The sequence below is a fragment of the Oncorhynchus nerka genome, unplaced genomic scaffold (genome assembly GCF_034236695.1).
Source record: "Oncorhynchus nerka isolate Pitt River unplaced genomic scaffold, Oner_Uvic_2.0 unplaced_scaffold_1297, whole genome shotgun sequence".
Classification (NCBI taxonomy): domain Eukaryota; kingdom Metazoa; phylum Chordata; class Actinopteri; order Salmoniformes; family Salmonidae; genus Oncorhynchus; species Oncorhynchus nerka.
This window is the reverse complement of record NW_027040047.1, coordinates 97769-120312: the sequence shown is the minus strand read 5'-3', so window position 1 is coordinate 120312 and position 22544 is coordinate 97769. Positions and strand designations below refer to the sequence as shown.

At 45.3% G+C, this 22544-nt stretch overlaps 2 protein-coding genes across 2 annotated transcripts; both read right to left on the bottom strand.

Moving 5' to 3' along the window:
• Nucleotides 1–3014: 3014 nt before the first annotated feature.
• Nucleotides 3015–6703, bottom strand: LOC135568964 (beta-1,3-galactosyltransferase 2-like). The gene is made up of 2 exons (XM_065015742.1): nucleotides 6326–6703; nucleotides 3015–4373 (listed from the first exon to the last, which is right to left on the bottom strand). Exons 1-2 carry the CDS (start codon nucleotides 6358–6360, stop codon nucleotides 3140–3142), a joined length of 1269 nt encoding a protein of 422 aa, XP_064871814.1. The 5' UTR covers nucleotides 6361–6703; the 3' UTR covers nucleotides 3015–3139.
• A 5986-nt stretch (nucleotides 6704–12689) lies between these two features.
• On the bottom strand, nucleotides 12690–22222 carry LOC135559514 (beta-1,3-galactosyltransferase 1-like). The gene is made up of 2 exons (XM_065015741.1): nucleotides 21840–22222; nucleotides 12690–14337 (listed from the first exon to the last, which is right to left on the bottom strand). The coding sequence occupies exons 1-2, from the start codon at nucleotides 21872–21874 to the stop codon at nucleotides 13071–13073; spliced, it is 1302 nt and encodes a 433-aa protein (XP_064871813.1). The 5' UTR covers nucleotides 21875–22222; the 3' UTR covers nucleotides 12690–13070.
• Nucleotides 22223–22544: the final 322 nt, after the last annotated feature.

Genomic DNA, 22544 nt, shown 5'->3' with positions numbered 1-22544 from the left:
CAGTAACTCCCAGCACCACAAAGGATATAAGAGGGGGGGTAACTCCCAGCACCACAAAGGATATAAGAGGGGGGGGCAGTAACTCCCAGCACCACAAAGGATATAAGAGGGGGGCAGTAACTCCCAGCACCACAAAGGATATAAGAGGGGGGGGCAGTAACTCCCAGCACCACAAAGGATATAAGAGGGGGGCAGTAACTCCCAGCACCACAAAGGATATAAGAGGGGGGCAGTAACTCCCAGCACCACAAAGGATATAAGAGGGGGGCAGTAACTCCCAGCACCACAAAGGATATAAGAGGGGGGCAGTAACTCCCAGCACCACAAAGGATATAAGAGGGGGGCAGTAACTCCCAGCACCACAAAGGATATAAGAGGGGGGGGGCAGTAACTCCCAGCACCACAAAGGATATAAGAGGGGGGCAGTAACTCCCAGCACCACAAAGGATATAAGAGGGGGGGCAGTAACTCCCAGCACCACAAAGGATATAAGAGGGGGGCAGTAACTCCCAGCACCACAAAGGATATAAGAGGGGGGCAGTAACTCCCAGCACCACAAAGGATATAAGAGGGGGGGGGCAGTAACTCCCAGCACCACAAAGGATATAAGAGGGGGGCAGTAACTCCCAGCACCACAAAGGATATAAGAGCACCACAAAGGGGGGGGGCAGTAACTCCCAGCACCACAAAGGATATAAGAGGGGGCAGTAACTCCCAGCACCACAAAGGATATAAGAGGGGGGCAGTAACTCCCAGCACCACAAAGGATATAAGAGGGGGGCAGTAACTCCCAGCACCACAAAGGATATAAGAGGGGGGAGTAACCCCAGCACCACAAAGGATATAAGAGGGGGGCAGTAACTCCCAGCACCACAAAGGATATAAGAGGGGGGCAGTAACTCCCAGCACCACAAAGGATATAAGAGGGGGGCAGTAACTCCCAGCACCACAAAGGATATAAGAGGGGGGCAGTAACTCCCAGCACCACAAAGGATATAAGAGGGGGGGGCAGTAACTCCCAGCACCACAAAGGATATAAGAGGGGGGGGCAGTAACTCCCAGCACCACAAAGGATATAAGAGGGGGGCAGAACTCCCAGCACCACAAAGGATATAAGAGGGGGGCAGTAACTCCCAGCACCACAAAGGATATAAGAGGGGGGCAGTAACTCCCAGCACCACAAAGGATATAAGATAACTCCCAGCACCACAAAGGATATAAGAGGGGGGGGGCAGTAACTCCCAGCACCACAAAGGATATATAAGAGGGGGGGGCAGTAACTCCCAGCACCACAAAGGATATAAGAGGGGGGGCAGTAACTCCCAGCACCACAAAGGATATAAGAGGGGGGGGGGGGCAGTAACTCCCAGCACCACAAAGGATATAAGAGGGGGCAGTAACTCCCAGCACCACAAAGGATATAAGAGGGGGGCAGTAACTCCCAGCACCACAAAGGATATAAGAGGGGGGCAGTAACTCCCAGCACCACAAAGGATATAAGAGGGGGGGGGGCAGTAACTCCCAGCACCACAAAGGATATAAGAGGGGGGCAGGCACCACAAAGGATATAAGAGGGGGGCAGTAACTCCCAGCACCACAAAGGATATAAGAGGGGGGGGGGGCAGTAACTCCCAGCACCACAAAGGATATAAGAGGGGGGGCAGTAACTCCCAGCACCACAAAGGATATAAGAGGGGGGGGGCAGTAACTCCCAGCACCACAAAGGATATAAGAGGGGGGGCATAACTAGCACCACAAAGGATATAAGAGGGGGGCAGTAACTCCCAGCACCACAAAGGATATAAGAGGGGGGCAGTAACTCCCAGCACCACAAAGGATATAAGAGGGGGGGGGGGCAGTAACTCCCAGCACCACAAAGGATATAAGAGGGGGGCAGTAACTCCCAGCACCACAAAGGATATAAGAGGGGGGCAGTAACTCCCAGCACCACAAAGGATATAAGAGGGGGGCAGTAACTCCCAGCACCACAAAGGATATAAGAGGGGGGCAGTAACTCCCAGCACCACAAAGGATATAAGAGGGGGGCAGTAACTCCCAGCACCACAAAGGATATAAGAGGGGGGCCTCCCAGCAAAAAGGATATAAGAGGGGGGCAGTATACTCCCAGCACCACAAAGGATATAAGAGGGGGGGCAGTAACTCCCAGCACCACAAAGGATATAAGAGGGGGGGGCAGTAACTCCCAGCACCACAAAGGATATAAGAGGGGGGCAGTAACCCAGCACCACAAAGGATATAAGAGGGGGGTAACTCCCAGCACCACAAAGGATATAAGAGGGGGGCAGTAACCCCAGCACCACAAAGGATATAAGAGGGGGGCAGTAACTCCCAGCACCACAAAGGATATAAGAGGGGGGCAGTAACTCCCAGCACCACAAAGGATATAAGAGGGGGGGGCAGGGGATATAAGAGGGGGGCAGTAACTCCCAGCACCACAAAGGATATAAGAGGGGGGGGGCAGTAACTCCCAGCACCACAAAGGATATAAGAGGGGGGCAGTAACTCCCAGCACCACAAAGGATATAAGAGGGGGGGGGGGCAGTAACTCCCAGCACCACAAAGGATATAAGAGGGGGGCAGTAACTCCCAGCACCACAAAGGATATAAGAGGGGGGCAGTAACTCCCAGCACCACAAAGGATATAAGAGGGGGGCAGTAACTCCCAGCACCACAAAGGATATAAGAGGGGGGGTAACTCCCAGCACCACAGAGGATATAAGAGGGGGGCAGTAACTCCCAGCACCACAGAGGATATAAGAGGGGGGGGCAGTAACTCCCAGCACCACAGAGGATATAAGAGGGGGGCAGTAACTCCCAGCACCACAAAGGATATAAGAGGGGGGGCAGTAACTCCCAGCACCACAAAGGATATAAGAGGGGGGGGCAGTAACTCCCAGCACCACAAAGGATATAAGAGGGGGGGGGGCAGTAACTCCCAGCACCACAAAGGATATAAGACTGGAAGTGTGTCTAATCCAAATTCAGTAACATCATCATGATTATTAAACGATTTAATCAAAGTGGCAAAATACAAAATTCACCAGATTTACATCGTTGGCAAGAACAAAAAAACCTAAGGAAGTGATTGGTACATCAGTCAGTCTGTTACTCTATGAGATCAGCAGGGAGGACCAGGTTTGTGTAGGTCTGTCCATGCGTTGACCTGGTGAGTGATACTGTGTGTGGTGGTGGCTATCAGCCGTGAGTAGGTGCAGCGGTCATAAGCCACAGGGGACACATGGAAGAGGTTTCCACTGGGGGGGTCAGTAGGCCGGATGCCCAGGTGTCTCATACACAGTCCCAGATACACATCCTCTATGTAGACGGCTTTAACATGCCTGGACGCCTCCACCAGCTTCCTGGGGAGGTCTAAGGTGAAGACATAGCCCAGGCCCAGTGCATAAGGTGGATATACTGGTTCAGGAAACACCTCCTTTGGAAGGTACCATTTGGAGTTACGGTCTCTTAGAACAGCGCCCCGTCGGGCCACTAGTCCAGTCTGGTAGTTCTGCGTTGGAGCGTGAAGCAGCATGTTGACCAAGGTGTTCACGTTGAGGAACATGTCTGAGTCGATCTTCATGGCGTAGGAGGCGTTGGGGCAGCGAGAGCTCAGCCACTCCATCATCACCATGGTCTTGATGGTCAGGTTTTTGTAGCTGTCTATGAATTCGCTCTGCAGCAGATCCTGGTGCTCTTTGCTCTCCTGCAGCACCTTCTCCTGGAGCTGCTCTGTCTCCTCTCCACTGGGCAGTCCCAGCAGGAAGAACAGACAAACCTCTCTGCCCAGTACCTGCCTCTCACTGCCCCAAGTCCTGCGGACGGCCTCACGAGCCTCCCTGTTATAGGGCGCCACTGGCACCATCAGAACCAGGAAGGGGTTCTTCTCCCGGCATTTCTCTGGCTCATCCAGGATGAAGATGTACTCTGATGGGTATTCTACATGGTACGGTCCTGGGGACACATACGGAGGAGGAGTGGCCAGAACTGCCTTGACCTCTGTGATCAGATTAGTGATGATGGTCAGTGCAGAGGTGATGGAACTAGTTTCATGATGTGTTGTGTTGAGTTTGATGGCCTGTCGAGTAGAGTGGATACGTGAAGTCTGACGATCTGTTGAATTGGCAGACGCAGTTTCATGAGCGTCTATGGTAAAACCAGCGGAGTTGAGAGGAACTGCTTCACTACTGGTGTTGACTGAACGACCGTGGTATTCTGCCCACCATCTTGGGACACACTCTGCTGACTGGTGGTTGGTGAAGAACAAGATGGCCGCCACGGTGATGAGCAGGATGAGGAAACGGCAACGAAAACCGGACCAGCAGCAGCGTCTCCCACCTTCCTCCATCTCCTGACTGGGAGGAGAGAAACACAAATGGTTAAGTCACCTTGTACATCCTTTAGTTGTATGAAACAACTCACCATCATTATGTTTCTGTGGCATTGCAGACTTAAAAAATTATGTATATTAACATTAACATAAATATTAACAGTTATCTAATAGATTAGGACGTTCGGATTTGATTTGTAGCCATAGATTCAACAATGGTGCCATTTTAACTTCTGGAATGATACTTAGTTTGATGTTAAAACTAAACGTCAGAACAGACTTCTGATGTGCATGTGATCACATACATTAGTCCTCTCTCATTGATCTAGATAGGAGAGTGGCACTCAAAGCCATGCTTGAGTTTTGAGTCAAGCAGATGAGGTGCAGCTCTGAGAGTGTTCACCCACCCGTCTCGACCAATGAGAGAAGACACAGATACTCTAAGATTTTTTTAGATAACTTTTTTTATTTCACCTTTTATTTAACCAGGTCGTCTAGTTGAGAACAAGTTCTCATTTACAACTGCGACTTGGCCAAGATAAAGCAAAGCGGCACAAACAGAGTTACACATGGAGTCAACAAACATACAGTCAATAATACAATAGAGAAAGTCTATATACAGTTTGTGCAAATGAGGTAAGATACGGGAGGTGAGGCAATAAATAGGCCATAGTGGAGAAGTAATTACCATTTAGCAATTAAACACTGGAATGATAGATGAGCAGAAGACGAATGTTCAAGTAGAGATACTGGGGTGCAAAGGAGCAAAATAAATAAATAAATATAGTATGGGGATGAGATAGTTGGATGGGCTATTTACAGATGGGCTATGTACAGGTGCATTGATCTGTGAGCTGCTCTGACAGCTGATGCTTAACGTTAGTGAGGGAGATATGGGTCCCCAGCTTCAGTGATTTTTGCAATTCGTTCCAGTCATTGGCAGCAGAGAACTGGAAGGAAAGGCAGCCAAAGGAGGAATTGGCTTTGGGGATAACCAGTGAAATATAACTGCTGGAACACATACTAAAGGTGGGTATTGCTAGGGTGACCAGTGAGCTGAGATAAGGAGGGGCTTTACCTAGCAAAGACTTGTAGATGACGTGGAGCCAGTGGGTTTGGCGAAACAAATATGAAGCGAGGGCCAGCCAACGAGAGCATACAGGTCACAGTGGTGGGTAGTATATGGGGCTTTAGTGACAAAACGGATGGCACGGTGAAAGACTGCATCAAATGTTCTGAGTAGAGTGTTGGAGGTTATTTTGTAAATGACATCGCCGAAGTCAAGGATCAGTTGGATAGTCAGTTTTACGAGTGTGTTTGGCAGCATGAGTGACAGATGCTTTGTTGCGAAATAGGAAGCCAATTCTAGAATGGAGATGCTTAATGTGAGTCTGGAAGGAGAGTTTACGGTCTAACCAGACACCTAGGTATTTATAGTGGTTCACATATTCTAAGGTGGCAGAGTATACATTGCACTGAACAGGAGCGCCGCCTCCTCAGGCACTGAACAGGAGCGCCTCCTCCTCCTCAGGCACTGAACAGGAGCGCCCTCCTCCTCCTCAGGCACTGAACAGGAGCGCCTCCTCCTCCTCCTCAGGCACTGAACAGGAGCGCCTCCTCCTCCTCCTCAGGCACTGAACAGGAGCGCCTCCTCCTCCTCCTCAGGCACTGAACAGGAGCGCCTCCTCCTCCTCCTCAGGCACTGAACAGGAGCGCCTCCTCCTCCTCAGGCACTGAACAGGAGCGCCTCCTCCTCCTCAGGCACTGAACAGGAGCGCCTCCTCCTCCTCAGGCACTGAACAGTAGAAGGAGCACCACCTCAGACAAACCTTAGTTCTGCCAGAGGTTCCTCTTCACAAGGCTAGTCATCAACATAGATTGAACACCTCACTCAGAACTCCATAATGTTATGACTTTGAATACATCAAACTGTAGTAAAAACAAACAGATGGATATGAAACATGAAAATACACGTACCTCCTTCCTCCTTTCTTAGTGCCATCTTCCACCATGTTGGAGATGTATCTAGCTGGGGATGGCTGTCAGGTTTAGGTCATTCCACCTCGGTCAACTCTTCTGTCATACAATATACAGCAGCAGGAGGACCCAGCAAACATTCCATCACTGCAGCTGGCAGTAAATCACCAAGCTTGGCTTTATACCTGTTCAAACAACAACCTCCAGGGGGCAGTAATGCACCCTTTCAGTTTGTTAACCAACTCATAGAAGTAACAGAGGATAATTGACTACTTCAGTATGGAGATGGCTTCAATGACGCAGCCCATGTTCTCACAGACGCCAGAATGGGACAGATACAAGGTCACATCCTCTAACTGTCTCTATGGTGTGAGCCCAACTCACGTTCAGTTCTTTCTGAGTGGACACACCTGTGTTATATCCCTTTGTAACGAGGGATGTACCTGTCACAGGTGTGACCAATTTGCATGTTTAACAAATCAAGCCATTCTATTGGATAATTGTTGGATCATGTGATTCAAACTGTGTTATATTTAAACCCCTGTGTTTTTGTTTTTCAGGTAGCTGCCCATTGGAAGTCATGCAGTCCAGAGGCATGGTGGAACCTTGGGTCGATGGGCGTGGGTCGATGGGCGTGGCGAGTGTAGGGGTCGATGGGCTGGGGTCGCTGGGCCTGGGGTCGATGGCCTGGGTGAGTGCGTGGCTCATGGCGCTGGTTGAGCTGCATGAGAAGCGTTAGTATGGACACCTTCCTGCTGGTTGACGTGTACGACATCATGGTCCAGTTCCCACCAATATCCAGCAACTTCACACAGCCATTAAAGAGGAGTGGGACAACATTCCACAGGACACAATCAACAGCCTCATCGACTTTATGCAAAGATGTCGCGCTACATGAGACAAATGGTCACACCAGATGGTTATCTGATCCATGCCCCACTTTTGTTTAGGTATCTGTGACCAACAGATGACCTGTATTCTCAGTCATGTGACGGCCATAGTTAAAGGCCTAATGAGTTTATTTCAATTGGCTGATTTCTCTCCTATGCTGCTCGGTCATTGCACATCCATATATTTATATATTCTTATTCCATCCCTTTACTTAGATTTGCGTGTATTATGTGTATGTGACCAATAACATCTGCTAACCATGTGTATGTGACCAATAACATCTGCTAACCATGTGTATGTGACCAATACCATCTGCTAACCATGTGTATGTGACCAATACCATCTGCTAACCATGTGTATGTGACCAATAACATCTGCTAACCATGTGTATGTGACCAATACCATCTGCTAACCATGTGTATGTGACCAATACCATCTGCTAACCATGTGTATGTGACCAATAACATCTGCTAACCATGTGTATGTGACCAATACCATCTGCTAACCATGTGTATGTGACCAATACCATCTGCTAACCATCTGCATGTGACCAATACCATCTGTTAACCATGTGACCATACCATCTGCTAACCATGTGACCAATAACATCTGCTAACCATGTGACCAATAACATCTGCTAACCATGTGACCAATACCATCTGTTAACCATGTGACCAATAACATCTGCTAACCATGTGACCAATAACATCTGCTAACCATGTGACCAATACCATCTGTTAACCATGTGACCAATTACATCTGCTAACCATGTGTATTTCTTTTAATATTTTTTATTTTACCTTTATTTAACCAGGCAAGTCAGTTAAGAACACATTCTTATTTTCAATGACTGCCTATGAACAGTGGGTTAACTGCCTGTTCAGGGGAAGAACGACAGATTTGTACCTTGTCAGCTCGGGGGTTTGAACTCGCAACCTTCCGGTTACTAGTCCAACGCTCTAACCACTAGGCCACCCTGCCGCCCCGACCAATAACATCTGCTAACCATGTGTATGTGACCAATAACATCTGCTAACCATGTGACCAATAACATCTGCTTACCATGTGTATGTGACCAATAACATTTTATTTTATTCATTTCAATTGACTGATTCCCTTAACTTATGTAACTCATTATAGCCTTTGAAGTTGTTGCACTTATTTGTTCAGTGTTTAGATCCAGAACCAGTCGGAAGGTTTAGAACACCGACTCATTCCAGGGTTTTTATTTGTATAATTTTCTACATTGTAGAATAATAGTGAAAACATCAAAACTATGAAATAACACATATGGAATCATGTAGTAACCAAAAAAAAGTGTTAAACAAATCAAAATATATTTTAGATTCTTCAAAGTAGCCACCCTTTGATTTGATGACGGCTTTGCAGACGCTTGGCATTCTCTCAACCAGCTTCATGAGGTAGTCACCTGGAATGTATTTCAATTAACAGGTGTCTTCAGTAGTTGAACATTTTATTACTCCAACCTTGTGAAAGAGACAATCTGACACGTTTTCGTCAAGAACAACTTTATATCGAAGGAGTAGCTCTGGTGTGACGGTCTGCACAATCGCAGTTTGGCGCGACACGACCATTTGACCCGAAGATGTGTTTCTATGCATGAGCTGAGCTAGCCGAAGTCGCCATGACAAGTGGGACTGAGGATTTCTATTGGAGAAGCAGTGTCTGCCTGTCTTCATATTGTTCTGTCTATGTTTTATAGAGGAAGAGGAGCCAGTACCCAATTCCCCCAAAATGTGCCGTTACAGCGCTCCCAAGTCAAGCTGTGTGTCAGTGTGTAAGTGAATGAACTCCCAAGTCATGCTGTGTGTCTGTGTGTAAGTGAATGAACTCCCAAGTCAAGCTGTGTGTCTGTGTGTAAATGAATGAACTCCCAAGTCAAGCTGTGTGTCTGTGTGTAAGTGAATGAACTCCCAAGTCAAGCTGTGTGTCTGTGTGTAAGTGAATGAACTCCCAAGTCAAGCTGTGTGTCTGTGTGTAAGTGAATGAACTCCCAAGTCAAGCTGTGTGTCTGTGTGTAAGTGAATGAACTCCCAAGTCAAGCTGTGTGTCTGTGTGTAAGTGAATGAACTCCCAAGTCAAGCTGTGTGTCTGTGTGTAAGTGAATGAACTCCCAAGTCAAGCTGTGTGTCTGTGTGTAAGTGAATGAACTCCCAAGTCAAGCTGTGTGTCTGTGTGTAAGTGAATGAACTCCCAAGTCGTGCTGTTATGTCTCCACTAGGTGTCTCAGTAAGTATAACATGACATTGATGTTCACACTGCGCTGTCATTGTAATACCGCATTTATTAAGATATCTAAAGCTATTGCAAATCATGACATGATTACGCTATAGATAAGATATAAATATATTTCATTGACCTTTAACAATGCGGTTTGCCAATGGTTATAATACACTCATGAAATGTTTATAGTGTGATGAATGCGTTATGGATAAGTCATAGTAAATGGTTACTTCTGTCAATTTCTGTGGTTCAATCTGCTGTCCTGTTGTAACTTGTGCTCCCAGTGTTGTCCATCTTAAATCCTATCGAGGTAAGTGATATACTGTGAGCCCTCCAATGATACTATTAACAATTGTATCTGGAGGCGAAAGAGAAACACACACCTGTTTAAGGGAGGTACTGGGCTAGCGGAGTAGAACACCTGGTTAGTGGAGGTACTGGGCTAGCGGAGTAGAACCCCTGGTTAGGGGAGGTACTGGGCTAGCAGAGTAGAACACCTGGTTAGTGGAGGTACTGGGCTAGCAGAGTAGAACACCTGGTTAGTGGAGGTACTGGGCTAGCAGAGTAGAACACCTGGTTAGGGGAGGTACTGGGCTAGCAGAGTAGAACACCTGGTTAGTGGAGGTACTGGGCTAGCAGAGTAGAACCCCTGGTTAGTGGAGGTACTGGGCTAGCGGAGTAGAACACCTGGTTAGGGGAGGTGCTGGCTAGCAGAGTAGAACACCTGGTTAGTGGAGGTACTGGGCTAGCAGAGTAGAACACCTGGTTAGGGGAGGTACTGGGCTAGCGGAGTAGAACACCTGGTTAGTGGAGGTACTGGGCTAGCGGAGTAGAACACCTGGTTGGAGGAGGTACTGGCTAGCAGAGTAGAAGACCTGGTTGGAGGAGGTACTGGCTAGCAGAGTAGAAGACCTGGTTAGGGAGTTACTGGCTGGTTAGCAGAGTAGAACACCTGGTTAGGGAGGTACTGGCTAGCAGAGTAGAAGACCTGGTTAGGGGAGGTACTGGCTAGCAGAGTAGAACACCTGGTTAGGGAGGTACTGGCTAGCAGAGTAGAACACCTGGTTAGGGGAGGTACTGGCTAGCAGAGTAGAACACCTGGTTAGGGGGTACTGGCTAGGTAGCTGGCTAGCAGAGTAGAACACCTGGTTAGTGGAGGTACTGGCTAGCAGGGAGGTGCTGGAGTAGAACCCTGGTTAGGGGAGGTGCTGGCTAGCAGAGTAGAACACCTGGTTAGTGGAGGTACTGGGCTAGCGGAGTAGAACACCTGGTTAGGGGAGGTACTGGCTAGCAGAGTAGAACACCTGGTTAGGGAGGTACTGGGCTGGTTAGCTAGTAGAACACCTGGTTAGGGGAGGTACTGGGCTAGCAGAGTAGAACCCTGGTTAGGGGAGGTACTGGCTAGCAGAGTAGAACACCTGGTTAGTGGAGGTACTGGCTAGCTAGAACGGAGTAGAACCCCTGGTTAGGGGAGGTGCTGGCTAGCAGAGTAGAACACCTGGTTAGTGGAGGTACTGGGCTAGCGGAGTAGAACACCTGGTTAGGGGAGGTGCTGGCTAGCGGAGTAGAACCCCTGGTTAGGGGAGGTACTGGCTAGCAGAGTAGAACACCTGGTTAGTGGAGGTACTGGGCTAGCGGAGTAGAACACCTGGTTAGGGGAGGTGCTGGCTAGCGGAGTAGAACACCTGGTTAGGGGAGGTACTGGGCTAGCGGAGTAGAACCCCTGGTTAGGGGAGGTACTGGGCTAGCGGAGTAGAACCCCTGGTTAGGGGAGGTACTGGGCTAGCGGAGTAGAACACCTGGTTAGTGGAGGTACTGGCTAGCAGAGTAGAACACCTGGTTGGAGGAGGTACTGGCTAGCAGAGTAGAAGACCTGGTTAGGGGAGTTACTGGCTAGCAGAGTAGAACACCTGGTTAGGGGAGGTACTGGCTAGCAGAGTAGAAGACCTGGTTAGGGGAGGTACTGGCTAGCAGAGTAGAAGACCTGGTTAGGGGAGGTACTGGCTAGCAGAGTAGAACACCTGGTTAGGGGAGGTACTGGCTAGCAGAGTAGAACACCTGGTTAGAGGAGGTGCTGTCTAGCAGAGTAGAACACCTGGTTAGAGGAGGTACTGGCTAGCAGAGTAGAACACCTGGTTAGGGGAGGTACTGGCTAGCAGAGTAGAACCCCTGGTTAGGGGAGGTACTGGCTAGCAGAGTAGAAGACCTGGTTAGGGGAGGTACTGGCTAGCAGAGTAGAACACCTGGTTAGGGGAGGTACTGGCTAGCAGAGTAGAACCCCTGGTTAGGGGAGGTACTGGCTAGCAGAGTAGAACACCTGGTTAGGGGAGGTACTGGCTAGCAGAGTAGAACACCTGGTTAGGGGAGGTACTGGCTGAGGGGAGTAGAACACCTGGTTAGGGGAGGTACTGGCTAGCAGAGTAGAACCCCTGGTTAGGGGAGGTACTGGCTAGCAGAGTAGAACACCTGGTTAGGGGAGGTACTGGCTAGCAGAGTAGAACACCTGGTTAGGGGAGGTACTGGCTAGCAGAGTATAACACCTGTTTATCAACCCTTACAACAACCAAACAAGTTGTTCATTATAATCTACATGTCCTGTTGCTCCAGTATTATTTGTCCTGTTGTGAGAAGCTGGGTCAAATGAACCTGTTACAGTTTGCTCTGGGAAAAGAGGCAAAGCTGATGATTAAGTGCAGTGGCTGTGTTTAGACTTTTCACCATCACATCAGCTCTGAAAGAGATGTGATTGGTCAAATGAACAATTAGTGGGAAAAAGATCAGAATTGGGCTGCCTGTCTAAACACAGCCAACTAGTCTCTATTACGATAAACCTGTTTAACTTGTTCTGGGTTTCTGCTGCTTCAGTGTAGTGCACACATTCACCACAGACAGACCCAACCCATTGCATCCATTTCTTAGTCCTGTCCATCACCATGTCCACGTTAGACAGATAACTGCTGCTCTCAGTCTTTGTTTAAAAAAAGCCTTAGGAATCAAAAACCGGTGTAGCAAGGTGTCTGCCTCGGTTCAGAGAAAAACAACATTCTCCCAAAGGACGTAACGTGAAGAAACTGGTCTTCAGGGTGTTAATGTTCTTCACCAAGGTATACAGTGCCTTTGGAAAGTGTTCAGACACCTTGACACCTTTTCCACATTTTGGTAGGTTAAAGCCTTATTCTAAAATTGATTAGTTCTTTCCCCTCATCAATTTACACAAAATACCCCATAATGACAAGGCAAAAACAGGATTTATTTTTTAAATGAAAAATAATAACTGAAATATTACATAACTATTCAGACCCTTTACTCAGTACTTTGTTGAAGCACCTTTGGCAGCGATTACAGCCTTGAGTCTTGGGTATGACGCTAGAAGCTTGGCACACCTGTATTTGGGGAGTTTCTCCCAGTCTTCTCTGCAGAGCCTCTCAAGCTCTGTCAGGTTGGATGGGGAGAGTTGCTGCACAGATATTTTCAGATCTCTCCAGAAATGTTGTATATCCTTTCCCCATCCCCTCGTCACGTTCTTTGTTTTTGGTTTGTTAGTTAGTTAGTGTATGAACAAACAACGAGGAAGTGATTGGTACATCAGTCAGTCTGTTACTGTATGAGATCAGCAGGGAGGACCAGGTTTGTGTAGGTCTGTCCATGCGTTGACCTGGTGAGTGATACTGTGTGTGGTGGTGGCTATCAGCCGTGAGTAGGTGCAGCGGTCATAAGCCACAGGGGACACATGGAAGAGGTTTCCACTGGGGGAGTCAGTAGGCCGGATGCCCAGGTGTCTCATACACAGTCCCAGATACACATCCTCTATGTAGACGGCTTTAACATGCCTGGACGCCTCCACCAGCTTCCTGGGGAGGTCTAAGGTGAAGACATAGCCCAGGCCCAGAGCATAAGGTGGATATATTGGTTCAGGAAACACCTCCATTGGAAGGTACCATTTGGAGTTACGGTCTCTTAGAACGGCGGCCCATTGGGCCACTAGTCCAGTCATGTAGTTCTGCATTGGAGCGTGAAGCAGCATGTTGACCAAGGTGTTCACGTTGAGGAACATGTCTGAGTCGATCTTCATGGCGTAGGAGGCGTTGGGGCAGCGAGAGCTCAGCCACTCCATCATCACCATGGTCTTGATGGTCAGGTTTTTGTAGCTGTCTATGAAGTCGCTCTGCAGCAGATCCTGGTGCTCTTTGCTCTCCTGCAGCACCTTCTCCTGGAGCTGCTCTGTCTCCTCTCCACTGGGCAGTCCCAGCAGGAAGAACAGACGGACCTCTTTGCCCAGTACCTGCCTCTCACTGCCCCAAGTCCTGCGGACAGCCTCACGAGCCTCCCTGTTATAGGGCGCCACTGGCACCATCAGAACCAGGAAGGGGTTCTTCTCCCGGCATTTCTCTGGCTCATCCAGGATGAAGATGTACTCTGATGGGTATTCTACATGGTACGGTCCTGGGGACACATACGGAGGAGGAGTGGCCAGAACTGCCTTGACCTCTGTGATCAGATTAGTGATGATGGTCAGTGCAGAGGTGATGGAACTAGTTTCATGATATGTTGTGTTGAGTTCGATGGCCTGTTGAGTAGAGTGGATACGTGAAGTCTGACGATCTGTTGAATTGGCAGACGCAGTTTCATGAGCGTCTATGGTAAAACCAGTGGAGTTGAGAGAAACTGCTTCACTACTGGTGTTGGTAGAACCAGATCTGCTGACTGAACCGACACGCAATTCCGCCAACCATTTTGACGCCTTGTCTAGGGAAGGGACCCACTCTACTGACCGATCGCCGAAGTAGAAGAAGACCGTTGCTATGAGGAGCAGGATGAGGAAACACCAACGGAAACTGGACCACCCGCAGTATCTCCTGCCTTCAGCCATCTCTTTACTGGGAGGAGAGGAGAGGAGAGGAGAGGAGAGGAGAGGAGAGGAGAGGAGAGGAGAGGAGAGGAGAGGAGAGGAGAGAGAGAGAGAGATCACATTTTATTTGTCACGTTCAGTTTTCCAACAGGTTTAAAAGGTTCAGTGAAATGTCTGTGTGCTTTCCTGCCTCAACATAGCAGGGCAATAATCCAGATCAATAATAATACAGTATATGCATTATAATATATGCATTGGAGCGGCAGGGTAGCCTAGTGGTTAGAGCATTGGACTAGTAACTGAAAAGTTGCAAGTTCAAATCCCTGAGCTGACAAGGTACAAATCTGTCGTTCTGCCCCTGAACAGGCAGTTAACCCACTGTTCCTAGGCCGTCATTGAAAATCAGAGTTTGTTAACTGACTTGCCTAGTTAAATAAAGGTTTAAAAAAATAATAATAATAATAGTGGCATATCTACATATTCATACAGTATATGCATGTGACGACCCTCCCACTTTGTCTGCCGTATTCTCTCTTTGCTCTTGTTTTCCTTATTAGGATGCCGGTGGGCGGAGTTGGGAGGGTCGTCAGCTACATGGGAAACACCTGGGCCAGGTGTGTCCCAGGATAAATACACCACTTCCCCATTCATGGAGGAGACTCTCTCCATGCAGACACACCCGGGCCCGGTGTTTCCCAGGATAAATACACCACTTCCCCATTCATGGAGGAGACTCTCTCCATGCAGACACACCTGGGCCCGATGTGTCCCAGGATAAATACACCACTTCCCCATTCATGGAGGAGACTCTCTCCATGCTGACACACCTGGGCCCGGTGTTTCCCAGGATAAATACACCACTTCCCCATTCATGGAGGAGACTCTCTCCATGCAGACACACCCGGGCCCGGTGTCTCCCAGGATAAATAGACCTCTTCCCCATTCATGGAGGAGACTCTCTCCATGCAGACACACCTGGGCCCGGTGTCTCCCAGGATAAATACACCACTTCCCCATTCATGAAGGAGACTCTCTCCATGCAGACACACCTGGGCCCGGTGTTTCCCAGGATAAATACACCACTTCCCCATTCATGGAGGAGACTCTCTCCATGCAGACACACCTGGGCCCGGTGTCTCCCAGGATAAATAGACCTCTTCCCCATTCATGGAGGAGACTCTCTCCATGCAGACACACCTGGGCCCGGTGTCTCCCAGGATAAATAGACCTCTTCCCCATTCATGGAGGAGACTCTCTCCATGCAGACACACCTGGGCCCGGTGTCTCCCAGGATAAATACACCACTTCCCCATTCATGGAGGAGACTCTCTCCATGCAGACACACCTGGGCCCGGTGTCTCCCAGGATAAATACACCACTTCCCCATTCATGGAGGAGACTCTCTCCATGCAGACACCTTTATAGATTTTGTTGTGTATCTTGGTGGTTTTTGGTTGTTTGCTTTGGCATCTTTCAACACCCTGCATTATCACATTCATGCAAAACACTCACTTACACTACTGATTACACACACCATTGTATATTGTACTTAGTTTACTTTATTTAATAAATATATATTTTGTTACTCCTTATCTCCACGTTGTCTCCCTTTTGGCTTTGAGCCGGTTCGTGACAATGCATTATATTAGTGGCATATCTACATATTCATAGTGTATACATTATATTAGTGGCATATCTACATATTCATAGTGTATACATTATATTAATGACATATCTACATAGTGTATACATTATATTAATGCCATATCTACATATTCATAGTGTATACATTATATTAATGCCATATCTACATATTCATAGTGTATACATTATATTAATGCCATATCTACATATTCATAGTGTATACATTATATTAATGACATATCTACATAGTGTATACATTATATTAATGCCATATCTACATATTCATAGTGTATACATTATATTAATGCCATATCTACATAGTGTATACATTATATTAGTGCCATATCTACATATTCATACAGTATATGCATTATATTAGTGCCATATCTACATATTCATACAGTATATGCATTATATTAGTGCCATATCTACATATTCATACAGTATATGCATTATATTAGTGCCATATCTACATATTCATACAGTATATGCATTATATTAGTGCCATATCTACATATTCATACAGTATATGCATTATATTAGTGCCATATCTACATATTTATACAGTATATGCATTATATTAGTGCCATATCTACATATTCATACAGAGAAAAGGTCATCTTCATATGGCAACAGGCCCTTTTCCCAAATCACCCGTTCACTAAGCACACAACACCACCAACTGGTGACAGTGTTTTCATGATTATGTTGGGTTACATTCATACAGTATGTTTGTAGATCTGATATGGGAACTTGTATTATATTAGTGCCATATCTACATATTCATAGTGTATACATTATATTAATGCCATATCTACATAGTGTATACATTATATTAATGACATATCTACATAGTGTATGCATTATATTAGTGCCATATCTACATATTCATTCATAGGAATGGAACATGAGGCCATCCCTTCCTCGCATAGTGTCACGTCCTGACCATAGAAAGGTTGTTCTAGTTTATATTTTCTATGGTAGAGTAGGTCAGGTTCTAGTGATATTTTCTGGGGGTTGTTCTAGTTATATTTTCTATGGTAGAGTAGGTCACGTCCTGACCATAGAAAGGTTGTTCTAGTTTATATTTTCTATGGTAGAGTAGGTCACATCCTGACCATAGAAAGGTTGTTCTAGTTTATATTTTCTATGGTAGATATTTTCTATGGTAGGTCAGGGCGTGACTGGGCGGGTTGTTCTAGTTTATATTTTCTATGGTAGAGTAGGTCACGTCCTGACCATAGAAAGGTTGTTCTAGTTTATATTTTCTATGGTAGAGTAGGTCACATCCTGACCATAGAAAGGTTGTTCTAGTTTATATTTTCTATGGTAGAGTAGGTCACATCCTGACCATAGAAAGGTTGTTCTAGTTTATATTTTCTATGGTAGAGTAGGTCAGGGCGTGACTGGGGGATTGTTCTAGTTTATATTTTCTATGGTAGAGTAGGTCAGGGTGTGACTGGGGGGGTTGTTCTAGTTTATATTTTCTATGGTAGAGTAGGTCACGTCCTGGCCATAGAAAGGTTGTTCTAGTTTATATTTTCTATGGTAGAGTAGGTCACGTCCTGACCATAGAAAGGTTGTTCTAGTTTATATTTTCTATGGTAGAGTAGGTCACGTCCTGACCATAGAAAGGTTGTTCTAGTTTATATTTTCTATGGTAGAGTAGGTCAGGGCGTGACTGGGGGATTGTTCTAGTTTATATTTTCTATGGTAGAGTAGGTCAGGGTGTGACTGGGGGGGTTGTTCTAGTTTATATTTTCTATGGTAGAGTAGGTCACGTCCTGGCCATAGAAAGGTTGTTCTAGTTTATATTTTCTATGGTAGAGTAGGTCACGTCCTGACCATAGAAAGGTTGTTCTAGTTTATATTTTCTATGGTAGAGTAGGTCACGTCCTGACCATAGAAAGGTTGTTCTAGTTTATATTTTCTATGGTAGAGTAGGTCAGGCGTGACTGGAGGATTGTTCTAGTTTATATTTTCTATGGTAGAGTAGGTCAGGGTGTGACTGGGGGGGTTGTTCTAGTTTATATTTTCTATGGTAGAGTAGGTCACGTCCTGGCCATAGAAAGGTTGTTCTAGTTTATATTTTCTATGGTAGAGTAGGTCACGTCCTGACCATAGAAAGGTTGTTCTAGTTTATATTTTCTATGGTAGAGTAGGTCACGTCCTGACCATAGAAAGGTTGTTCTAGTTTATATTTTCTATGGTAGAGTAGGTCAGGGCGTGACTGGGGGATTGTTCTAGTTTATATTTTCTATGGTAGAGTAGGTCAGGGTGTGACTGGGGGTTGTTCTAGTTTATATTTTCTATGGTAGAGTAGGTCACGTCCTGGCCATAGAAAGGTTGTTCTAGTTTATATTTTCTATGGTAGAGTAGGTCACGTCCTGACCATAGAAAGGTTGTTCTAGTTTATATTTTCTATGGTAGAGCTAGGTCACGTCCTGACCATAGAAAGGTTGTTCTAGTTTATATTTTCTATGGTAGAGTAGGTCAGGCGTGACTGGGGGATTGTTCTAGTTTATATTTTCTATGGTAGAGTAGGTCAGGTGTGACTGGGGGGTTGTTCTAGTTTATATTTTCTATGGTAGAGTAGGTCACGTCCTGGCCATAGAAAGGTTGTTCTAGTTTATATTTTCTATGGTAGAGTAGGTCACGTTGACCATAGAACTAGTTTATATTTACTATGTGGGGTTCTATGTTTGATTGTCTATGTTGGTGATTTGTATGATTCCCAATTAGAGGCAGCTGGTTATCGTTGTCTCTAATTGGGGATCAAACTTTATTTACATTTTTCCAGCTGTTTTTATATTTTTATTTTTATCTCACCTTTATTTAACCAGGTAGGCTAGTTGAGAACACCTTTATTTAACCAGGTAGGCTAGTTGAGAACACCTTTATTTAACCAGGTAGGCTAGTTGAGAACACCTTTATTTAACCAGGTAGGCTAGTTGAGAACACCTTTATTTAACCAGGTAGGCTAGTTGAGAACACCTTTATTTAACCAGGTAGGCTAGTTGAGAACACCTTTATTTAACCAGGTAGGCTAGTTGAGAACACCTTTATTTAACCAGGTAGGCTAGTTGAGAACACCTTTATTTAACCAGGTAGGCTAGTTGAGAACACCTTTATTTAACCAGGTAGGCTAGTTGAGAACACCTTTATTTAACCAGGTAGGCTAGTTGAGAACACCTTTATTTAACCAGGTAGGCTAGTTGAGAACACCTTTATTTAACCAGGTAGGCTAGTTGAGAACACCTTTATTTAACCAGGTAGGCTAGTTGAGAACACCTTTATTTAACCAGGTAGGCTAGTTGAGAACACCTTTATTTAACCAGGTAGGCTAGTTGAGAACACCTTTATTTAACCAGGTAGGCTAGTTGAGAACACCTTTATTTAACCAGGTAGGCTAGTTGAGAACACCTTTATTTAACCAGGTAGGCTAGTTGAGAACACCTTTATTTAACCAGGTAGGCTAGTTGAGAACACCTTTATTTAACCAGGTAGGCTAGTTGAGAACACCTTTATTTAACCAGGTAGGCTAGTTGAGAACACCTTTATTTAACCAGGTAGGCTAGTTGAGAACACCTTTATTTAACCAGGTAGGCTAGTTGAGAACACCTTTATTTAACCAGGTAGGCTAGTTGAGAACACCTTTATTTAACCAGGTAGGCTAGTTGAGAACACCTTTATTTAACCAGGTAGGCTAGTTGAGAACACCTTTATTTAACCAGGTAGGCTAGTTGAGAACACCTTTATTTAACCAGGTAGGCTAGTTGAGAACACCTTTTTATTTAACCAGGTAGGCTAGTTGAGAACACCTTTATTTAACCAGGTAGGCTAGTTGAGAACACCTTTATTTAACCAGGTAGGCTAGTTGAGAACACCTTTATTTAACCAGGTAGGCTAGTTGAGAACACCTTTATTTAACCAGGTAGGCTAGTTGAGAACACCTTACACATAGTAAACAATTAACAAGTTAACCAGGTAGGCTAGTTGAGAACACCTTTATTTAACCAGGTAGGCTAGTTGAGAACACCTTTATTTAACCAGGTAGGCTAGTTGAGATTGTCGTCACAGTTCCTTTATTTTTACTGTTTAAGTTGCCTGACACTGCTTGTCATCACAGTTCCTTTATTCTTTACTGTTTATGTTTAGCCTAGCAGTTGTCAACAGACCTTTATTTACCAGTTTAGTTTAGTTGCACATGGATTGTAAACAATTAATTCAAGTTTATAACAGTTGCAGTAGAAAAACAGTTCCTTTATTCTTTATAGTTTATATTTATTGTGTTAGCAAATTGGCATGAGGAGGCTTTAGTTTATGTTTAGTTGCCTGTCAGCACTGCATTGTCATCACAGTTCCTTTATTCTTTACTGTTTATGTTTAGTTGCCTGTTAGCACTGCATTGTCGTCACAGTTCCTTTATTCTTTACTGTTTATGTTTAGTTGCCTGTTAGCACTGCATTGTCGTCACAGTTCCTTTATTTAACTTTACTGTTTATGTTTAGTTGCCTGTTAGCACTGCATTGTCGTCAACACCTTTATTTTTATAGTTTATGTTTAGTTGCCTGTTAGCACTGCATTGTCTTCATGCTATTGTCACTGCATTGTCACAGTTCCTTTATTCTTTACTTACTTGTTTATGTTTAGTTGCCTGTTAGCACTGCATTGTCGTCACAGTTCCTTTATTCTTTACTGTTTATGTTTAGTTGCCTGTTAGCACTGCATTGTTGCACATGTTGCCTGTTAGCACTGCATTGTCGTCACAGTTCCTTTATTCTTTACTGTTTATGTTTAGTTGCCTGTTAGCACTGCATTGTCGTCAACAGTTCCTTTATTCTTTATAGTTTATGTTTAGTTGCCTGTTAGCACTGCATTGTCACAGTTCCTTTATTCTTTACTGTTTATGTTTAGTTGCCTGTTAGCACTGCATTGTCGTCACAGTTCCTTTATTCTTTATAGTTTATGTTTAGTTGCCTGTTAGCACTGCATTGTCGTCACAGTTCCTTTATTCTTTACTGTTTATGTTTAGTTGCCTGTTAGCACTGCATTGTCGTCACAGTTCCTTTATTCTTTACTGTTTATGTTTAGTTGCCTGTCAGCACTGCATTATCGTCACAGTTCCTTTATTCTTTATTGTTTTGTGTTTATTCTAAGTCTCACGTCTTTAATAAATTATGTGGTCCGACCATTTTTACCAAGATCGTGACACGTAGGACTCTGGTCAAAAGTAGTGCACTATATAGGGAATAGGGTGCCGTAGGACTCTGGTCAAAAGTAGTGCACTATATAGGGAATAGGGTGCCGTAGGACTCTGGTCAAAAGTAGTGCACTATATAGGGAATAGGGTGCCGTAGGACTCTGGTCAAAAGTAGTGCACTATAATAGGGAATAGGGTGCTATAGTGCAGTCAAGGCTGGTTTATAAATGTTGGTATGAAAATGTCCATGCAGCTATATAGTGATTTCACATTGTAACATTTATCTTGTATTTATTTCTAGAACAGGGATGTATTTTAAATTCGAATGTTCACAATTCTAACATCCTTCTTCTCCTTTGATTCTTATCAAAAAAATAATAATATGTGATTTGTAGAAGTTCCTTGTAAAAGAGGATATTGGTCTCAGTGGGACTCAATTGTACAAAAACGTTGCATTTTGACTCCTGGACTGATAGTTAGTTGGACGTTAAAATACCTGAACTGAGCATTGAGAACCAAGCATCCTCCTACATGTGAACTTAAGTTACTGTGAAAACACCTGCGTTCCGTGCGTACAGTGACGTTCTATAGAATTACTTCAGTATGACTGTTTTGTTACTTTGAATACGTCAAACTGTAGTAAAAAACAAACAGATGGATATGAAACATGAAAATACACGTACCTTCTTCCTCCTTTCTTAGTGCCATCTTCCACCATGTTGGAGATCTATCTAGCTGGGGATTGCTGTCAGGCAGGTAGGAAGGTTTCAGTAATCCCTCTTCGGTCAACTCTTGTTGTTTCATACTCATGCAGGCAGGTAGGAAGGTGTAAGGTCGTCCAAACCTCAGTCAATTAATGTTGTATCATACAACAACTACATGTACTGGCAGAAGGCAGCCGTGGCCAAAGGTTGCTTCTGCTCCGCCAGTATTTCCAGTTTGTTAACTCTCCTGCGACTAAATGATAAGTAAAACCGTTCCCACCTGGGGTAAAGTGAATGTGCAACTAGTTAGGGTGTGGTTTAACTGGCTCCCTACTCCCTATAGAGGACAAGGCTCTCTACTCCCTATAGAGGACAAGGCACCCTACTCCCTATATAGAGGACAAGGCACCCGACACCCTTGGTCTTTTACCAAGTAGGGCTATCTTCTATAGACCACACCTACCTTGTCACAACACAACTGATTGGCTTAAACGCATTAAGAAGGAAAGAAATTCCACAAATTAACTTTTAACAAGGCACACCTGTTAATTGAAATGCATTCCAGGTGACTACCTCCTGAAGCTGGTTGAGAGAATGCCAAGAGTGTGCAGAGCTGTCATCAAGGCAAAGGGTGGCTACTTTGAAGAATCTAAAATATATTTTGATTTGTTTCACACTTTTTTG